The sequence below is a fragment of the Pyrus communis genome, chromosome 3 (genome assembly GCF_963583255.1).
Source record: "Pyrus communis chromosome 3, drPyrComm1.1, whole genome shotgun sequence".
NCBI classification, from domain to species: domain Eukaryota; kingdom Viridiplantae; phylum Streptophyta; class Magnoliopsida; order Rosales; family Rosaceae; genus Pyrus; species Pyrus communis.
The window spans coordinates 3,888,605-3,909,581 of NC_084805.1; the positions used below are offsets into that span (position 1 = coordinate 3,888,605).

Sequence of the window (20,977 nt, forward strand, 5' to 3'; positions counted from 1 at the left end):
TTCCAGTGTTGCTGCTTCACTTCACCTTGTGATGAATGCCATATTCGATCATTTTGGCTTTCAAGATTTAACAATGCGCGGTGCAGGTTATGACATTGGAATTTAGATGCCGCGTCATTCTTCAGAGAAGCAGATTGAGCATACACGAGGAGGTTATGGAGGGCAACTCGACTAGACTGGTCGGAGCAGCCCTCGATTTTTCGGTTTTTCCGTTCTATATATTGTTTTCAGGGACGAGAGAATCTGTGCAATGGCAGAGGGGTCTAAGCAAGCAGCTGCAGGAGGCATCCATAATGGACTGAATCATCATTTTGTTAGGTGCACATCATGATAGTTTTTCTCCCACTATTCTTCTATCTTGATACGTATGAAGCTGAGGTTTTACCATAATATCAATTAACAATATTGCCTCTTCGCATGTGGCAAATTTTCTACCTTGACACTTGAAAAACAAAAAATTGGGTACTTAGAGCACGTATGACCATTAGGCTTCACAATAAAATTAATTTGCAATATAAAGAGTATAACAACTCCTTATAAATCATATATAAAGTCTCTTGGTTTTCATTTTCTAGGCTCGAAGGTTTTAAACTCCCCTTATGTTAACCATATTCATTTAGGCAATCTGATTCCATGATCAAGATTCAGAAGGACCATCTGATGTAACCTGAAGGCTTTTGAACCTAAATAAAAGAGTGGGCATGATAGCGGGATTCATACTCTCTGTTGGACCCAAAAATTGCACGGAAAGGCCCAAACATATTAAACGTCCATTGCCCTTACGGTTTTATTGCCTCATGTGAATCTCGATTGTATCATACAAATTTAGTGGCAAAACTAATAGTTTAGCAAGCATTTCCGTAAGTTAAATTCTCATGTCAGGCCGAATAGTAAAATATAAAACACCATGACGAACACATTCCTTTAAACCCAACACCTATCAAGCTCACATCACCCAAGGCATATGGTTTCAAGGGCTTGTTAAGGGGGTTGAGGTGTGGAAGGTTATGGACGTTCATAAGGTCCGTAGAAACTCTTTGATAATGGAAACTTTGGTCTACTTGGGAGCACCAAAGTCCATGACTATTATTTGGAGTGGTCTCACATTGGGAAAGCAAATGAGATAGTTTCCACCTTATTTTAGTCAATGCACTATCCATAACAATAACCTAACTCTACAACAACCCATCCACACAAGACATATATCTTCTGTTTTCCCGCACCAAGACATATGTTTCTCGTGAACCTATTCATGGTGCAACCTATCTCACCCTTCTATCCATATGTTACTAAGAAGGTACCATTCCACCTTTTTAGCTGTTGGAAAAAAGCTACTTTCAGCGCCTCTTGTTATGCATAGGATGCAAGGAGATTCCAATCCATCCCTTTACCGTATGGAAACAAGTAGTTTCCAGCGCATTCTTCTATTCAACAGAAAATAGGGATAACCATCACTCATTGTAAATTGGAAGCCAAGATCAGAGTAAAATGAAGGAGGGGGAAGTGGAAAGCTTACTAGTACCAAACCTTCTCCATCATGCCCTTTCAATCTCATGCTTAAGGAAGAACATCTTCTCCTTGCAGTAGGAAATCTCTCTCCCTGGTGCAGCAAACCCTTCTTGACTGCTACAAGATTTCCAAAAGCTCAACCACTGATCTTCTACCTTAGAAACCTCAACCACCCACCATGACCAAAAGCTCAACCACTATCAATATCTCTTACAAATTATTCTCCTAAATCTTAACGTAACTGCACCAAAATGAAGCTCATGCACTGTTATTTGCTAAACTTGTGGATCTCTAGCTCCCACACTTCAAGCTCTCATGCCAAACCCTTTTTAATATTAACTCACCACCTCAAACAGCCATGGAAAAACTTCGACAACTGCTAGAAGCATTTCAACGTAACACCAAACCAAGCACCCAAGAGTTGCTGGAAGAACAACAAAGCATTTCCTAGGACTTGTTTTTCCTTCAGATGCTTTGGGCCTAATTCTCACTAACTCAAAAATGGGGGATGTGAAGATTTTGTTTGCCTCTTTACAACACAAAAAGCCCAGCAAAGCCTTCAACACAAAAAATCCCCAAACACTCGCAATCTAACCAATTTTGTATCAAGTAAAATGGTTAACTCATAAATGGGGGATGTGAAGGTTTTGTTCGCTCTTTACAACACAAAAAGGCCAGCAAAGCCTTCGACACAAAAAGCCTCCAAACACTCTCAAATTCAATCTAAAGAAATTTTTTTCTTTTTGAACAAACGATATCATCTACCCTAAGACGGTGAGGGGGTAGGCTAAGCCTCATAATAGACTAGTAATAATGTGGTTCAAATTTGCCATTGCGCGATAATCAAACTTATGATCTCTCATTTATAAGTGAAAAAAAAAATTTGAAGTTTATTAGTGTTGGGTAGATTGTTTATGAAATAAAAATTAATTTAAAGATGAGAAGAAAAATAAAACTAAGAGATTGTTTTATACATGTACTTTTTCATAAAAAATAAAGTGACTCCACCGCTTAGCACCACTACCACCAATCGTACGGCTACCACCGTCGAAGTATTATGCAGAAATCATGGAGTATAAGATGCTACTGGGGAGAAAGAAGCCACTTGTTAAAGTAATTCACGTTACCTCCTGAGGCTAGTGTTCTGTAGGAGAAAGACAGTTCATCGTAACAAACAGAGCCACATCCAGGACACATCTACGACTAGGAAAATGTGTGGATAGGGCAGTTGGCAACTTAATTATTTGAATTGAATTAAACAAATATTACAAATGAAAAAGTCATGGCCACCGTATGTATCCGTATTTCGTGCCGACGCAAAGTCTCTAGACGTGAAAAATCTCTGACAGAGGATGCACTACCGGGTTGGGGGTACAAGCTTGTCTGACGAAAAGAAAAAGTAGAAGAGAGGGGAGGACACCTGTGAACTCTCTATGTATGAAGCAAACTTGGCACTCTTTGTAGGCCGCCCTATCTAATCTGATATCCCTAAAAATCCCTAGCTTGCTCTACCGTAGGCCGCCCTTCTCCCTTCTCCCTTCTCCCTTCTCCTGGATCAGTAGCAGTCCGTGATGGATGCCACAAACAACTCGAGCAGCCCAAAGAAAACAGCGAGGAAGAAGAAGAAGCGAGGTGGGAGCGGGAGCAAGAAGAAGATGACCGCCGAGCAGACTTTAGCTTTCAAGTCTGTGAGTGAATGGGTTTTCTTGGAACAGCACCAAGCTTCTTCCGCTGCAGCGTCGGATGATTTTGGGGTTTCGTTGGTGCAAAGGAGCATTCCAAACAAGCTACTCTTTGAATTGCATTCCCATTCAAATTGCAGTGATGGGTTTCTTTCGCCTTCCAAGCTGGTCGAGAGGGCTCACGAAAATGGGGTGAGTTAAATTCTGAACGAAAATCTTTCGTTTCGTGGGTGTCGGTTCTTTAACTTGTTATAGTTTGCTTATTTTCTATCATGTAATTTCTTTGTCAATCTTTTTAGATTACATGTTAACTTCTTTAACCGCTTGTGGGTGTCGAATTCAATCTTCTCACACATTCTGGCTTTCTAGTAGTAGGAGTAGGAGACAGACCCTGTATTGGTTAAAATGCAGCATCTTTAACCTGTTTAGGGTCTTTTTTTCTGGCCTGAAATATTAGCAGATTAAGCATACACGCTGTAATGAAGGATGGGACTTGGGTTCAACCTTGTGCGGGCGAAGGATGTTAGTTACAATGAAGACTTAATTGGCTTTCAATAGACTCGGGGACTATGAAGGCATCACAAAAAATTAACCTTCTATTTGCTGTATGCATAGGGTAGGGGAGAACAATTTGTTTTCACCTTAATCATAGAAAGAAGAGGGTTTATTTGGACTTTAAAAGGCTGCGAACACAGGAAAGGCAATGAGCTCCGCAGTAGTTAATCTAATTGCTTTTGTATCAGTTTGAGTCAGCCATTACTATTTCCCAGTTTGTGGGGGAGTGTTGGCAATATAGCTCTTTACAGCCCGTTCTAGTCTTTGTTATTGTCTTGCTCAATTCTCGTTAAGTTCTTCTCCAAAAGCTGTTGAATTTGTATTGTACTATATTTTCCGAAAGCTGGGGAATGTTGATATCCATGCTCTAGTTTGAGAAGTGTAGTTGATGGAGACGATGAACAGCTTTATGTTTAGGGATGACTGAGCAAATTTAGTGTGCTGGTTTGGGCTAGCTAAAGTAGTGATTCAGTTGAAAGGGTTGAGGTTTATGTATGATTTTTAAGGGTTATTTATACGTATTCCATTCAATTTTATGTATGGAGGTTATTTAAGGCTATGTCATAATCAAATCTGTTGATGCACAAAATCGGGTTGACTTTGGAACAACATAAAGTGTCACAAAGTGACCTTCGAAGATAGTAGATTGAGAGATAAAGGGAAGAGAAATAGACACAAGGTATACGTGGTTCACCCTAAGTTGGGCTACATCCACGAGGGTAGAGGAGTTCTCATTAACAATGTAGTGTTTACATAATACAAGGGATTGCACATAATTGTCGTTAGCAAGATCTAAGTTGGGCTACAGCCTGTTGCTGTCCCCTTTCGATGTGAGACTCTAGATACTTTATACTGGTGTTGACACATGGCGTGTGGTGATTGGTCTCCTAGTTGGAGAGAAACTCATGTGCTTTGGCAAGTGTGCCTCACCATGAACCCTTCAGCAAGTCTCCGAAGGTATATAGTTGCCTGTGCTTGGTAGTTTCGGGCTTGGTTAAATATGGTACAAACAGAATCCATGACTCTTCCAACAATTTCTTGATTTTCTACTCAACATCTTTTCTCATGGGTGTAACTGATGTCGGAAAAGACCCAAAATATCGTATGTATTGACATTAGAAGTTCTTTGGCCAGTTAACTAAGGTTCCTACATTTTAAATACATGAATACATGCTGAGATGTAGTGATCTTTAATTAATACATGTGCTCATAACAGGTGAAAGTTCTTGCTCTGACAGATCATGACACAATGTCTGGCATCCCCGAGGCCCTAGAAGCAGCTCGGAGACATCGTATTAAGATAATTCCAGGTGTTGAAATAAGTACAAAATTCTACTCAAGGTAACTTTGGAAGAAGTATGCCTTCTGGATGCTTTTAAATAAGTACAACATTGGGCTGTTGTAAACTGCATTTATTACATAAGAAACTAGAAAGGATATACTTAAACAAATTTTGAACTTTGCTCCTGCATCATTCACATTTGGTTGCAGAAAACTTGACCTTGAGTTTGTCATGTTGAGGTAGTAAGATCTTAAGCTGGTACCAAGTTCCCATCCTTGCCAAAACCGTAGGATCTTCCACCTTGTAAGAACATAGTGGAGGGACTTACAATCTAATCCAAAATTGACATACGAGAATGGGAAAGACCAAGCCTAGTGAAAAGAAATTTTGGTTTTGGTTATTTGTGTGTTTGGTAAATCTTCTGCATTCGGTCGTGGTCTGCTGAACACATAGACTATTATGGTTTTGTGAAAAAACTAAAAAATTGGTCGTTACACTTTTTGAGAATTCATAGCATTTTTGGCACTAAAATATGATGAAGTTATTATAAGAAATGATACAAGTTGTATTAAGATTTTTGGTGGGAGGGGATGAGTGATGAATGTTTTGGGTTTATGGGTAGATTGCCATTCAAATTCTTCTTTCCTGATATTTTTCCTTTCTTAAACCAACTATGTTGCTTATTGTCATTTTACTCAAGGGTAATTTGGAAGTTTATTATTCATTAAAAAGGTTATAGTTGAAACTTGAGTTCAAATCGAGGCACCCTTAAACTAAATGAGAAATAAGGTTATTTTAGCAATGGAAAGGAAATATCCCATATCGGTAGTTCTTGAACACCTCTGATGATGTTTCACAATGGTTTCAGAGGAGAGTCTGCACCAGAGGAGCCAGTTCACATCCTTGCATACTACAGCAGCTGTGGACCAACAAGTTTCGAAGATCTGGAGAAGTTCTTGTCAAATATAAGGGATGGTCGTTATCTTCGTGCAAAAAATATGGTCTTGAAATTGAACAAGCTCAAGTTCCCTCTTAAATGGGAGCATGTCGCAAAGATTGCAGGCAAGGGAGTTGCTCCTGGGAGAGTGCATGTGGCCCGTGCGATGGTTGAAGCCGGCTATGTGGAAAATTTGAAACAAGCTTTTGCCCGCTATCTTTACGATGGTGGACCAGCATACTCTACGTAATATTTTGAGCTTACTGTTTTCAGATTACTATTGATGTGTATATATGACTAAGAAACAATTATAAAGAAATATTTTCTTTGTATGAGTTCAGGGGAAGTGAACCTCTGGCAGAAGAAGCAATAAAACTGATATGTGACACGGGAGGTGTAGCTGTGCTAGCTCATCCTTGGTCATTGAAAAATCCAGTTGCCATCGTCAAAAGTTTGAAAGAAGCTGGTCTTCATGGGATCGAAGTTTACAGAAGTGATGGAAAACTAGCTGGTATGCTACACGAGATGCAACTATCTGTTCCTTTCTGTATAATGTGTTTTGCACGGTTGATGCAGAAATTTTGCTTGTACATTGTCATCTTAGAAAGAGAATGGATATCAATGTTTTTTCTTCGAATAGATTTACATGTCATGCATCTCTTTCTAAGAATATAAAATGACTGAGGGCTTGACTTCAACTTTGGGTAAATTCATGCTAAGTGTTACAGGTCGTATTCCTGGTAGAAAAGGAAAGTGTCTTATTAAGATGGTCAGAAAGTTGTATGTTTTACCATAAGGAGGAGCAAGCTGGAATTGCTCCCAATCACCCATGCTATACGTTGGAGTCATAGGATCTAGGTGTCAGTTTACTGTTTGTCGTCTAACAAGCGTGTAGGTCAAATGCAATTCAGTGACTCTCTACTGCACAATTATTTCAGTAAGACACAATGTTTTTCATCATGATAATGCAATATACTCGGTGAACTTCTGGTTGTAACTGTGTCCAACCGGCATGAATAGAAGTGTAGATCATGTGCCTGTTGGGTAATGCCTTTAAATGTCTTAACTTCTTGTGGCATAAGCGTGGAATCCTGGTTTTCATTTGGTAGATGTTGTCCTTGGAAACAATGGAAGTTTTTTCTTATGTCCTTAGTTCTGTACTCATCTCTGTCCGCTGATGTTGTCAACAGTGTACAGTGATCTTGCTGATACTTATGATCTGCTGAAGCTTGGAGGGTCAGATTACCATGGGAGAGGCGGGCATGGCGAGTCCGAGGTGGGTAGTGTGAATCTTCCAGTATTGGTTTTGCGTGACTTTCTTAAAGTAGCTCGACCAATTTGGTGCTGTTCCATTCGGCGCATTTTAGAAAATTATGCCGAGGAGCCTTCGGATTTGAATCTAGCTAGGGTTACGAGGTTTGAGAAAGGAGGTTCCCGCTTAAGCTGCGGCAAGGACCTGATTGATCGTTGCTTCAATTTGTGGTTGACAAGTGAAGAGAGGCAGAATGCAGTTTTTGAGGCCATTAGATTGAAGCTTTCCCATGTTTCAATTAACAAGGGAGGTATCCAGGTTCTTATAGAGAGTACATAAAATCCTCATGGATTGATATGTTTTCAGGTACCAATGAGGTGATATGTAATTTATTGTTCCAACTCTTTTAGTTTTTGTCTTATTTTTTCGGGAACTTTTGCCTTCACTGTCACACTATCAAGTGAGTGGAAGAGATGAATTTTGTTCAATTTTTCTCAACATGTAAAACTGGATTTTTTTTTTATAGAAATATCTATTCAAGTTTTCGTCAAAAGGCAAAAATATGATTTTTGGACACCTCTTCTCTTTAAAGCCACACTTGTTTACTTTTGGGTAGCGCAATTCACGCACTCATTTTTACATCTTACGCACCCCTCTCAATTTTCGGCTGTTATATCGAATGAATTGAAGAAAATCAATAACAAAAATTAACAAAGGCACATAGAGATTAAAAAAATGAAAACTAAGGAAAATAGCTTCAAAATTTTGAATTTTAACCACAAGTTATTCAATAATTTTATTTAATGATATGGACAAAAGAAGGAAAGAAAAAAAACCTAGCCAAAAGCGCATGCAAGGTGCACACCAACCCGCACTCAGTTTTAAAAATAGTACTCGTATTCAGTTTCAGAAATAATTAGTTAAGAAATAGTGTAGTACCAGTGTTCGGTTTCAGAAATATTCAATTTTAGAAAGTGCTCAGTTTTAAAAAATATTGATAGTACTAGTGTTAAGTTTACGAAATAATAATAATACATGTGTTCAATTCTTAGAAGTAGTTAGTATTTAGTTTAAGAAATAGAGCAGTACCCGTGTTCATTTTCAGAAATAGTAATTTAAGAAATAGTCAGTTTTGAAATTTTTTTTTTCTTTTTTTTTTTTTGCCTTTTGTTTTCAGAGATGAAAAATCATATGCAGCAAGTCATATTGTACAACAAAACTTTTAGGGTAAATTATACAAAACTACCTCAATTATGGGTCGAATCACAATCTCATACCTCATATTTTAAAAATTACAATGCCATACCTCATCTTACGATTTTGTTGCAATGTCAAACCCTCTGTTAGTTTTTCTTTTAATCTTTTTGTTAAATGCTGATGTGGCTTGAAGCAGAACCCATTCCCTAACCCAATTGGATTAAAAACTAATTAAATATTAAAAAATTAAAAATAAAACCATTTAATTTTTTTATAAAAAAATTTGGGGCCCACCACTTAAAAACCCATCACACCCATCTTCCCCACCCGTCTCCCCCAATCTTCCTTCACCACCCTCTCTCTCTTTCTCGCAAAATGATAGAACAAGAAGCCTAACCCATCATCATGGATATTTCTCATCCTACCACCATTTCTTCCTCATCCCCCTTCTCTCTCAAATCCACCTCTGAAACCTGCAATCTACCATGTCTTCCCAAAACCCTACTCCTTCATTGACGACAACCACTTTGATCGCCTCCCCGACTCCTTCCTCCTCCTCATCTTCCACAAGATTGGTGACATCAAGGCTTTTTCCGTTAAGGCCTCATTCGTAGATGACCCAGATTCCTCTGCCGCCGACAGCAACAACCTCAACCAAACTGGTGTCACCCACCACTCACTGACCTAAGTCTTGAAGAAGTTCAACAAGATTCGATTCTTCTGGAACGAGCTTCCCAACGGCAAGCTAGGCATCAATGACGAAATTCTGCTAAGGTGGAGGGCCGACGGATAGGGGGTGTTGTACATGAACATGGACTAGCTCGGGGAGCTGTGGGTGAAGTCATTGTCGGCCTTCTTGGCATTGAATAGGGTGATTGGCGGGTGAGGGCGGTGGTGGGGAAGAAGGTGATTGGTGAGTAGGGCGACGGTGGGGAAGTGGGTTCTGGTTTTGGTGGTGAAGGAAGGTTGGGGGAGACGGGCGAGGAAGAAGTGTGAGGGTGACATGTTTGTAGGGGCTAGTTCCCACATTTATTTATAAAAATATTTAAATTATTTTATATTTAATTTAAATTATTTAATTAGTGAGCTAGATAGTGGGCCCGTCCTCAAGCCACATCAACATTTAACAAAGAAATTAACAGAAAAACTGACGGAGGTATGACATTGCAACAAATTTGTAAGATAAGGTATGACATTGTAATTTTCAAAACATGAGGTATGAGATTGTAGTTCGACTTATAGTTGAGGTAGTTTTGTGTAATTTACCCAAACTTCTAACTAAATCAAGATGCCAAAAAAAATGGTAAAGAAGCCTAGGTCCTGATCATCCATCATAGTTTTTGGAGTCGATTACTTAGTCAATGACGAAGCTTGAGGCTTTTGAAACTCGTGAAAACTTCTTGTGTTGTGTGTCGAGGTAGCCACAGACTTTTATTTTTTTATTATATTAAACTTTTGTCAATTTTTTTTTTGCTAGAAAAATAAGTTCATTAAAGAGAAGAACCTCTAGTACAACTTGCTCCAGAAGCATCAAACAATAGAGCATTCAAAACTTCGACCGGAATACAAGCATCCCAAATATGAAGATTAACTGACTTGATACCAATAGAACTAAAGCATCGACCACAAATTTGGTTTCCTTAAAGATATTACACCACCTAACTTCCTGAAAAGCGATGGCACACCACTTGACATCCTCAAGGATGGATCTCAAGTTCCAAGGCATCTCGCACTTCCCTTGAACAACATCAATGATCAGCGTTGAGTCATCCTCACTGATAATATAGGAGAAATTCTTCCTCTTTGCCCGTCAGATAGCTTCCCAGAGTGCTAAAGCCTCAGCCACATTAATGGTATTATGGCCTAAGTTTAAAGCTCCAGCAATCAGAGGGTTCCCCATCATAGTCCTAACCACAAAACCTCCAGCTACAACTGAGTTAATGACCGACCCATCAAAAGTGATTTAACAAAGAGAGGAGACGGCTTACACCACTTATAATGTCACTTAAACTCACGGTTCCTACTCGAACATTGCAACTGACATTTTCCTTAAAGAACTTATTCTCAACCAACATTGCCCTAATGTAAGTTAGATTACAGATAGGATTCTCGCTTATGAAAATTATAACATTTTTGTCATTCCAGATTTGCCAGCAGAGCATTACAGCTTTACCAAAAGTATTTAGCTCCCTCCCATCCTTATGAGGAAGGGTATTCAACCAGTCCACCACATTGTTACTAGCTGGAGCATATCTCAGTAAATCCACATTAGCCAAGTTCCATACTTGCTTAGCAAAATTGCACTGTAGAAAGATATGCTCTTGATCATTTCTGTTATTTTTACAAAACGAAAAACTCGTATTACACTACCCAAAGATTTTAACTTTAGGGGGAAGAGTTCCCTTCTAGAGAATGTTGAGAAGATTCTACACATGAGACAAGGCATGGTTATCCATCTGCAACCAAGTAGTCGTCTTAACTGAAAACTTACCATTAGTAGAGGGGTCCCAAATCAACTTATCTTCAGTCTGTTCTAAAGGACAAGGGATATGCAGATCTTAGCAAGAATATAGTTATCAACAAGTTACGCTAACTTCTTTTTATCCCATCTACGATTATTAATAAATTCTTCCACTTTAAGATCCCATTGGATTTGGTTACGATGATTTTCTGGAATAAGATGGTAGAGAGGGTGAGAAAAAACCCAATTATGGGTCCAGAACAAGATATTCTTACAATCACCCACATACCATCTCAAACCACTCTTAAGCACATCTTTGGGACCCAGAATGCCTTTCCAAGCCATCAAATGGTTTTGTTTGGGATTGGTGCTCAAGAACTCATCATTTTGTAAATACTTCATTCTGACAATATTCACCCACCCGTTGTTATCATCGCATAGGACTTTCCACCTTAGCTTCACAAGGCAAGCATTATTAAAGTGATCAAGGTTACGAACACCTAACCCATTCGTACTTTTAGGTTTTCAAATGGCTTTCCAACTCACAGGGTTGCAATTCATCTGCTTACCCCAAAAGAAATCTATGCATTCCTTATTCAACCTGCTTGTGAGCTTATTAGGACATTTAAAACAAGACATGATATGATTGGGCGTACCTATAAAATTTGAGTTAACAAGGGTGAGCCTTTCAGCTTTTGAGAGCGCACTAGCTTTCCAACCTGTTAATTTTTACTTAACCCTTTTGAGCAGTACATTACCATTCATAGGGTCTTTCTAGAAAACTATATTATGGATCCCCCAAGTATTTTCCTATAATAGTTTTATGCTGAATTTGAATAACATTAACAATCTCATTTCTATTCTAACTTGTAGAATTATTAGAGAGATACATAGATGACTTATGAAAGTTGATCTTTTAACTTGAAGCATTCACAAAGTTGTTTAGTATTTTAAGAGCATTCCTAGCACCCCTAGGGGTAGCTTTAGCAAAAATAGGACAGTCATCAACAAACACTGAGTTGGAAACTTTATATCCAAATGGTGATGTTAAAAGACCAACTTAGACTTAGGTTTACAAGCTAGTTCATTAAGGCTTCTAATGAGCGGTTCCATACATAAAATGAAAATATATAGAGAAAAAGGGTCCCTATGTTTAATACCCCTACTTAGGAAGAAATAACCATGGGAATCACCATTAATGTTGACCGAAAACTATGTGGATGAGATACATTCCATGACTAAGTTTGTAACAACCCATTTTAAAACTTACATGTAAATTTACGAAAATACCCCTAATGACGGAACGGTTGATTTTTTTCGTTAACTTTCATGAGTTGGCATATGGGACCCACCCCTGTGTTGGGTTTGTAACCCGGCCCATAGTTTTCTTCCCCCACATGTGACATTTCTCTCACTCTAGAACACTCTCTTCCTTTTCTCCCCCTAGCTCGACACCTTTCTTAGCACTCCCTCTCTTTTCTCAATTTGATATCTGGCAATCGAGCCTCAAAAGGTCAACTTCACCGTAGATCATCACTTCAATTTCATCCTTTTCTTCCTTGTCAACCATGCATGCACGGTGGAACAACCATGTTCTCTGGCGACTCAACTTGGAATTTGACGAAATCGAGGTGAGTTCGATGTGTTTAGGTTGTTTGGGTGATTTTTGAGTTGAAAATCGAAGGTTTTAACCTTGTCCATGCATGTTCTTCCCCTCCCCAGTTTTCCGATGAAAACCCGACAACTTGTAAGCCAAATTTCAGCCAATTCCAGCCATGGCTGACTCAGAGAAAGGTATAATTCTAATCTACACTTGTTTATCTTCATTTTGGTATGTAGAACGTGGGAAATAGTTGAGATTTGACCCCAAATCAAAGCCGGGGAAGTTTCCTGGCCAAAATCCCCAGAGTTTTGGTTTTCTCTTTCGTTGGGTTCGTTAACCTGCGAGCCCAATCGGGTTGACCTGACCTGTAACCTAAAACCAAGCCCAAATCCAATATGATATCATGCTCAAATCCACGACCCAAAATCCGACCCATTAACCCAGGCCCAATCCACTAACCCTAACCTAAGCCTAACTCTATAACTTGGCCTAACCCAGCAACCCAAGCCCAGATCTGATCGGAGTCTGAAACCCAGTTTCCACGGTTGGCACGTGGGCACTACCATGGCCAACACGTGGAACACACATGCCTTCGCCGCCGTCCATGATGGCGGCCACGGCGGCGCTGACGACTTTTTTCAGCGACCCATCTCGGTGCATGGTGGTGAGTAGGGAAACCCGGGGTTCATTTCTAAGTTTTTCGACATGCTAAATCCAAATCCGTTATCCGTTTTCCTAAATTCTATCATTTTAGTAGCGTTTTATTAAATAGTCTCTATTTGTGTTTAGGTGCATCCGTTGGAAGTGATTCAGTCCTTCTTAATTCAACCAACTCCCTAGGAACGGAATATTTATGAATGGACCCCTTCTCAAATTACATGTTTTATAAATCTTAGGATTGCATGCATATCATATTTCATGAACTGAGCATGTTTTATAGTATGTTTTACGGATTTCCATATTTTTGGTTTATCGAGAATTTATGATTTTATCTAAATTGCTTTTACGAAATATTTATGATTTATCGAAATTACATTCTACTAAAGGTTTTGAGTTATTAATTTATGAATATGAATTATCATGGTTTATGAATTGATGCTTTGAGCCTTTGAGCTCCGGAGATTTGTTATGATATATATATCTTCTCTAGCATAACCCAGAGTCGTACAACTTCACCTTCGGGTGATGGACAAGTTATGCCTTCGGGCAACTATGATACCCCTGGTTGAGTATACCATTGATTTAAGTTATGAGATTATTTGAGTTTTGCCTTCAAGCTTTTCTAATACCACTTTTAGATACAGTTTTATTACCTACGAATGTTTTCAGGGCATGCTAGAGTTTTAGCAAAACCTATATGTAGTATTATATACATTTTCAAAACAGGGGGTTAGTATGTTTAGAAAGAGAATGGTTTTCTTATTATTTAGTATTAATATAAATTATGGTGCACTTATCTTTTGTTTTTGCACCTGCTTTGGACATAGTAACGAGGAATACAACCCGAGCATCGAGGCATTTCCCTACCAGTGATCTAGCGTTCTTCTACTTGTGTATGGCTTTTCTTTATGATAATTGTAATTTGATGTCCTATCTTTCACTAGTACTTATGTTTAGGTGTATGCTTTGGACATATTTGTGCTTCTTTTATTTTGGATGTGTGACCGTTGGACGTTTTGTTGCACTCAGGTTCAATTCAAAATATTATTATTGTCTCTTAGTGTATGTATACTCTGTATCATCGTTGTTCGTTATATGACTTTTGGATTCTAGGTTCTTTTATATTCTTGCTTGTTCATATATTTATGGCTTTCGTCACTCTTGAGTATCGGCCAGCACGTGCCATCCAGGTGTCATTTGGATATCTGGGTTGGGGCGTGTCAAAGTCAGTCCACCTAACGCTAAAACCAAATTTTTTTAGAACACACCTTATATAATCCCAATACAGAATATCGTGAGCTTTCTCTAGGTGTCGCTTCAGCACCATAACTCATGTTCTTCCTTTTTTTCCTAAAAATAATTCATAAGCAATTAAGATATTATCTTGGATTGATTTACACGGTGCAAAGGCACCTTGATTAGGCGAAATGCAAGCATTAAGAAGTGCCTTTAGCCTTGTAATAATGATTTTCGTAATAATTTTGTAGCTCACATTGCAAAGACTAATATGTCTATACTTACTCACTGTCTAAGGATTATCAACTTTAGGAATTTAGGCAATGTTAGTGTGATTAATGAGTCTGAGGCTAGAATTATTAGCAAAGAAATCCTTCACCATATTACAAATTGATGTCTCCACCATCTCCCAACAATTTTGATAAAAGCTAGCATGAACACCATATGAACCTGGAACTTTCAACACTCCAATATTATTAACATCTCCCCAAATTTTTGCCTCTGAGGGGATAGAGATTAGACTGTTATTTTTGTCATCAGAAATGCACGGCCTAATCATCTTTGAAACCAAGGCCAACTTCTGGGGGAAGGAGCCTCATAACAAGTAAAACGAAGCCTGAAGTCCTGCACAAAAACTTGTTCAAGGCCCTCACCTTTACTCCACCAAAAGCCAGTATCATCCCTTACCTTGTTAATTTCATTCTGCTTCATTTTCTCCATCGCATTTCCGTATATTTCCAAAATCATGCTTTTCATGTGTGCATTTCTAATAGTAAAACATGCATTTTGGAAGGGGTCCACTCACAGATACTTTGCCGTCAAAAGCCGTGCAAACAAAATAAGACTAAAACGCCACAAACAAATGCACCTAAGCACATAAAGGTACCAATTAATAACACTATACTAAAACAATTGAATTTAGGAAAACGGACATCGGAAATGGATTCAGTACATCGAAAAACCTAAAGGGGAACATCAGGTACCCCTACGCGCCGCCGCACTTGCTGTCACGGGGCGGCGACTCATAGGATCGTGTTCCGCTGCACTCGCCGATTTGGGTCCTTGGAAAGTTGGCTGAAAAAGTAACCGTCGCCGGCGCCGCCGTCAGTACCTCCGATGGAGGCGTGTGTGCTCCACGCGTTGGCCAAGACAGATGCCCTCGTGCAGGGCCATACACTGGCTAAGGTATGGGATGAGTTGATTACTGGGCCAAAGGGTTTAGGGTTTGGGCTGATGGATCTGGTTTTTAGGGTTATTAGGTTGGGCTTGCCAAATGGGCAGGGTTTCATGGCCTAACGAGTTGGGCTGGTCTAGTGTTTCGGGATTGGGTTTGACTCATTTCCAGGCTGGGTTGGTCGCTTCGAGGAAGAAGAAAGCCGGAGCCTTTACAGCTCCGTTCAACCCCAAAACCTACTTAAAACCTATCATGCAATATACCAATATGAAGTCCAAGGAACAAGGAAGAGATTTATACCAATGAGAGGTCGAGAGGTGGCCATAGTTGGCCGGAAAACGGTATGAAACCCACGAGTTCTCGCTGAAATCTGGGAAAAGCTTCTCTGAAGTGTTTTTTGTCACAAAAGTCCACAAAGCCAACCTATAGTCTTTAAAACCTACCAGGACATTGAAAAGGAAGAAGGGTCAATGGTTTTTCAAGCCTTACCTAGTCGAAAAAGGTAGGACTCGTCGAAGTTTGCCATTGCACCCTTTCGGTGCTTTCTGTGGAAAAAGGAAGAGAGGAAAAGGTACAGTGAGGGAGATAAGGTTATGGTAGTGCTCGTGGCTAGCCAACGTTGGTAGTGGTGGTACTCGCTACTCCAGCGAAGGTGGTGCTAGTGTTTGCTAGCTTTGGCTTCTGGAGAGGGAGAGACGAAAGCGAGAGTGAGAAGAGGAGAAGAGGAGAGAGGTGAGAGAAGGAGAGAGAGTAGTCCGAGAGTTGTAATTGGGAGGAGGGAAGAGAGAGGATGAACTGCTTGGGCCAGGGGACAAAAACCAAAGGGTGGGCCCCACATGGCTCACCAATTAAGACCAAAAGCAACATATTCAAAATATCTAGCCCAATTCCAATGAAATTACCAAAATACCCTTATGTTCCTAAATCTGTAATATTAATCAGGATGGGTTATTACATTTTTTTTTTTGGATAGATCAAGGGTATCCCCTGCACATAGGCGAGGACTAATCCCTCGAGCCGGGTCGAATTCCATTCGGGGGGCAAGCTCTCCCAATGCTGGCTTCTCAATTCACAAGGCTCGAACTTAAGACCTTACTTAAGGGGAACAAGCTCCTTACCAGTTGAACCACCAAGCATTGGTAGTTAAATAAAGTCATTTTCATTAAATAAAGTTATAGGATGGTTTTGGGTTAAAATAGACTTAGCTCAAACCCTTTTCATTAAAGCTCCAATTAAAAATGGGTGCGATTTTAAACCACATTATTGCTAGTCCATTGCGAGGCTAAGCTTACTCCCTACCTTTTCAGTGTAGATAATATCATTTGTTGTTCAAGTAAAAAAAAAGGTGTATGAATAGGACTATCCTTAATTTTTTTACTTTGAATTGAATAAATTAAAGGATAATTACTCTAAACAACTAGGATTGTGCAAAAGGAGAAAAAAGAATATTTGAAAAGACTTGCTTATCACAATTGGTCCTTGAGGTTTTGTCAACTTTGTCCCCTCATTATTATTCCACATTTTGTTAAATGCACCTTACGTACTGAAAACTGCTCAAGTTAATAAAAACGCGTTAGATATACTTTTTAATATCGTTTGTTAAAAAAAAAAAATTATCTTAATGTACCCACTTTACATACTCAAATTGTGATATCCCGTCCTAAGAATTACTGTTTATTTACTGTATTTTAAAATTTGAGGTGTATTTAAATTTATTACATTTTATATTTACCTAATTTTGAGATAAAATGATATGCATGGTGCTTCTCGTCATTTTAAGCTACACTTTGGTGTTTGGACGTGGTTTTAGAATAGTGAGATAGAGCTCTATCTCACAAATGCTTAGGCGCAAATGGGCACCCCATTACAAGTTAGGATGAAGATAGCAATTGAATTTTGAGAGCATTTCAGTAATCTTCCAAATTCTAAATAGAAGGAAACCAAAAGAAAAAAAAAAAAAAAAAAACTCATACTTTTCGAAAATAGAAAGCCCAAACCCATTTTAGCCAATAAAGTTTGTGACTTGGATATTGATCTAGTCGTATGTCTCTCATCTGACCACAAGTTTGGACGATTGTGTTGTCCATGGAAAGCCCTCGACGAACTCAATTTTTTGGTGGTCTTGGTTCGGCCTTACAGCCATTGTGTTTTTCAAATTGAGCCCAAGAAGCTCATCACTATAAACCCTAGGCTTTGAGATGGTCATTTTAACCAATGATCTCAATGGCACACCATCTGGATTTTGTAGCCCACATCCCCGTGAGTAAAACCTGACTAGCATCACCGTCATTGGATCTTCAACCACGACTCGAAAAGACTCAAAAGTTTTGGGAATCGCTACTTTTTCGAAGGTTTTGACTATTATTCAGCCACTTCTAGCCATCGCATCTGGTACAAAAATTCTTTCCCTTGGGTTTCCATTCATAAGACCACGGAGTGTAGTGGCACGTGGATCACTCAGGTGATTTGGTTTTGGACAGCGAGACGTTCTCGATACCCTAAGCCTATATCCAAGGTCTGTTTGTCGATATTTGGTCGTTTGATCGTAGAACCAAATTGGGGCGCCACTCGATTTTGTAAATGGCGGATATCTGACGGATTGTTTTTATTTTGTTATAGGTTGTAGTTGGAGTGTTGTGTGGCTCATAGGTACTTGTGGAAAGAAAGTCAAAGATTCAGATCTTTTGTATTGGAGAATCTAGGGTTCTGACCTTAGATGGAGCTGCTTTGATCAAGGGTTGACCTTTTTTTACATCGAAGTTCCTAAAATTATTGTAGTGTTCATAGTTGCCGTGTGCGACTCAAATTTGATACCCATTGGACGTGAATCCTATATTTGACCCTTGCTTGGTCATAGGGCCATTTTGGTCCTTTTGCACAAGTGAATTCTCGAAACTCGTACAACGATCCTTATTATGACTAGAGTTAGGTATATACAGATTGATGAAGTCTGATTGGCTCATCATAGACATGTGACGTCCCAATGACATGTACATCATTTTGTGTGTGCCTCAGTTTGCATGACACTTCAATTGTGTTGATTGTGGAATGCATAAGATTACTGGCGAGTGACTTTTTAATTTTATGTGATAAACTATTTTTCATATGAAAACTCTCACACGTACTTTGTTGGTTTTAATTTCACGGGTCAACCATGAAAATTCTCACATGTACTTTGTGTGTTTTAATTTCACAGGTCAACCATTGTTGCATGTACAAACCATTAATGCCAGGGTAGGGTGTTTATAGGGGTGGGTTTAGTTTTAATCCCATGGGTCGACCATTGTTGTCCGCACGAAGTATTCGTTTTGGGGGTAGGCATTTATGGGCCATTATCAATAGACAGTAAGGTTTAATTTTAATCTCAAGGGTCAGCCATGGTTGACCGGACAAAGCATTGTTGTCGGGAGTGGGGCATTTGTAAGCTGCTATCAATCCTGATACACTAAACATTTGAGTGCGTTTGGTGCTGAACGAGTCGTACTCATGGTGTTATTTTACGACCCATTACTATTCACACGCACCTAAACCCTAAACCTCATGGGCTTTCATAGCTTCTGCTACGCCTTGGGCCTTTTCGAAGGCATGCGTATGGGTTGGGGCTAGCACCTAAGCTCGCTTGGCTTGGGCTCAAGCTGCATCTCCTTACGCCTAAACCATCAATTTAATCAATTTTATGTTTTTTTTTGTTAAATTTTTCTTTTTTCCTTTACCATAATATCAAACGATTATCTTCATGTTCTGTAGTTAGCATCATAACGGTCCCCCCATTTTCAATTTTTTTTTCTTTTTAGCTTTTTTTTGTTAAATTTTCTTTTATAGTTTTTTTTTTTTGTTAATTTTTCTTTTATTTCTATTACCGTAACAATAAACTATCATATTCATGTTCTTTAAAAAATATTTTTCTGCTTATAATTTTTTTTTTCCTATGTTATTCATATTTGAACACTTGTAATCAACAATATAAGACCTCAATTTAAAGATATTTGAAGCAAATAATTTGGAATAGGGAAAGATCGGCACCACGCTATCAATACTCCCCTAATCGTACTTAAATCATCGTTTAAGCTATTTATTTTCACCTTCGCCTCACCGTGAAGTTTTGAAAATTAAGGTAAGACTTTCTGTTGAGATTGTTGAAGGTAGAACTCTATTTGACAATGTTTTGTGCCTCACTACACTTTATTTGTTTTTTTAGTTTTTGGCTTAAGTATTCTACTAAATATACATTTGTTGTTTAATAAATTGTAAATCCGTTTCTAAATGCCTTATAAGGTTTTATGTAGCTCATAGATAATACTTCGCGAAAACAAAAAAAAATTGCATTTTTGACAAAAAAAGTGGGTTAACACTCACGGTTTTTAGTCGGTTTTACAAATTTGTACATCGTTTAATCTATTTATTTCACCTTCGTCTCATTGTGAAGTTTTGAAAATTAATGTAAGACTTTCCGTTGGTATTCTTGAGAGTGGAACACATTTGCGACAATGTTTTGGCTTCACTGCTATATTTTTCACTTACTTTTCTAGTTTTCGGCTTAAATATTCTACTAAATATACATGTGTTGCTCAATAAATCATAAAACTGCTTCCAAATGCCTTATAATGTTTTCCTTAATATCCACGGAAAATATTTCGCGATTTTTTTTTTTCATTTTTTACAAAAAACATGGGTTAACTCTGATTGTTTTTAGTCGAGTTTACTTAAATCATCATTCAATCTAATATTTCCACATTCGCCTCACCGTGAAGTTTTGAAAATTAATGTAAGACTTTCCATTGATATTCTTGAGGGTGGAATCTCATTTTGACTTTGTTTTGGGCATCACTACTATATTGCTTACTTATTTTTTAAGTTTTAAGCTGAAATATTCTATTAAATATACATTTATTGCTAAATAAACCGTAAAATCGCTTGCAAATGCCTTACGATGTTTTCCTTAACGCACATGAAAATATTTCGAGAAAATAAAAAATTTACATTTTTCACAAAAAATGTGGATTAACATGGATTTAGATATATACGTTTACAACCTAGTCGTCGATTTGCTTTTATGAAAAGTTCTATCTATGTATATTTGAAATGTTTGCGAGCTAACGTTATGCGCTATTATATTTGCAACTGTAGCAGTGTGGTGCAGCTAGTTTGGGTTAGCGCACTCAAGAGGAGGTTTTGTTACCTTTTATTGCTAATTTGTATTCCGATGATGCTCTGATGTTTTATGTATGAGTTCCAATAGACTCTGTATTTTGTACCGCTACGTCATTTTGGCACATCAATTCGTGGCGTATCTCGTAATCAAGGCGTGACACAAATTACCCTCACACACCACTCCACATACATTTTCATTTTGTTGAAATATAGTACATTACCCATTAATTAGTACTTTGGTGCATTTATCTGTTTGGAAGCCTGAACGACCTTTGTGG

At 38.5% G+C, this 20,977-nt stretch overlaps 1 protein-coding gene across 1 annotated transcript; it reads left to right on the forward strand.

Moving 5' to 3' along the window:
* The first annotated feature begins 2,651 nt into the window (after positions 1–2,651).
* LOC137729303 (uncharacterized) lies at positions 2,652–7,770 on the forward strand. The gene is made up of 5 exons (XM_068468204.1): positions 2,652–3,383; positions 4,963–5,087; positions 5,897–6,211; positions 6,307–6,476; positions 7,156–7,770. The coding sequence occupies exons 1-5, from the start codon at positions 3,081–3,083 to the stop codon at positions 7,554–7,556; spliced, it is 1,314 nt and encodes a 437-aa protein (XP_068324305.1). The 5' UTR covers positions 2,652–3,080; the 3' UTR covers positions 7,557–7,770.
* Positions 7,771–20,977: the final 13,207 nt, after the last annotated feature.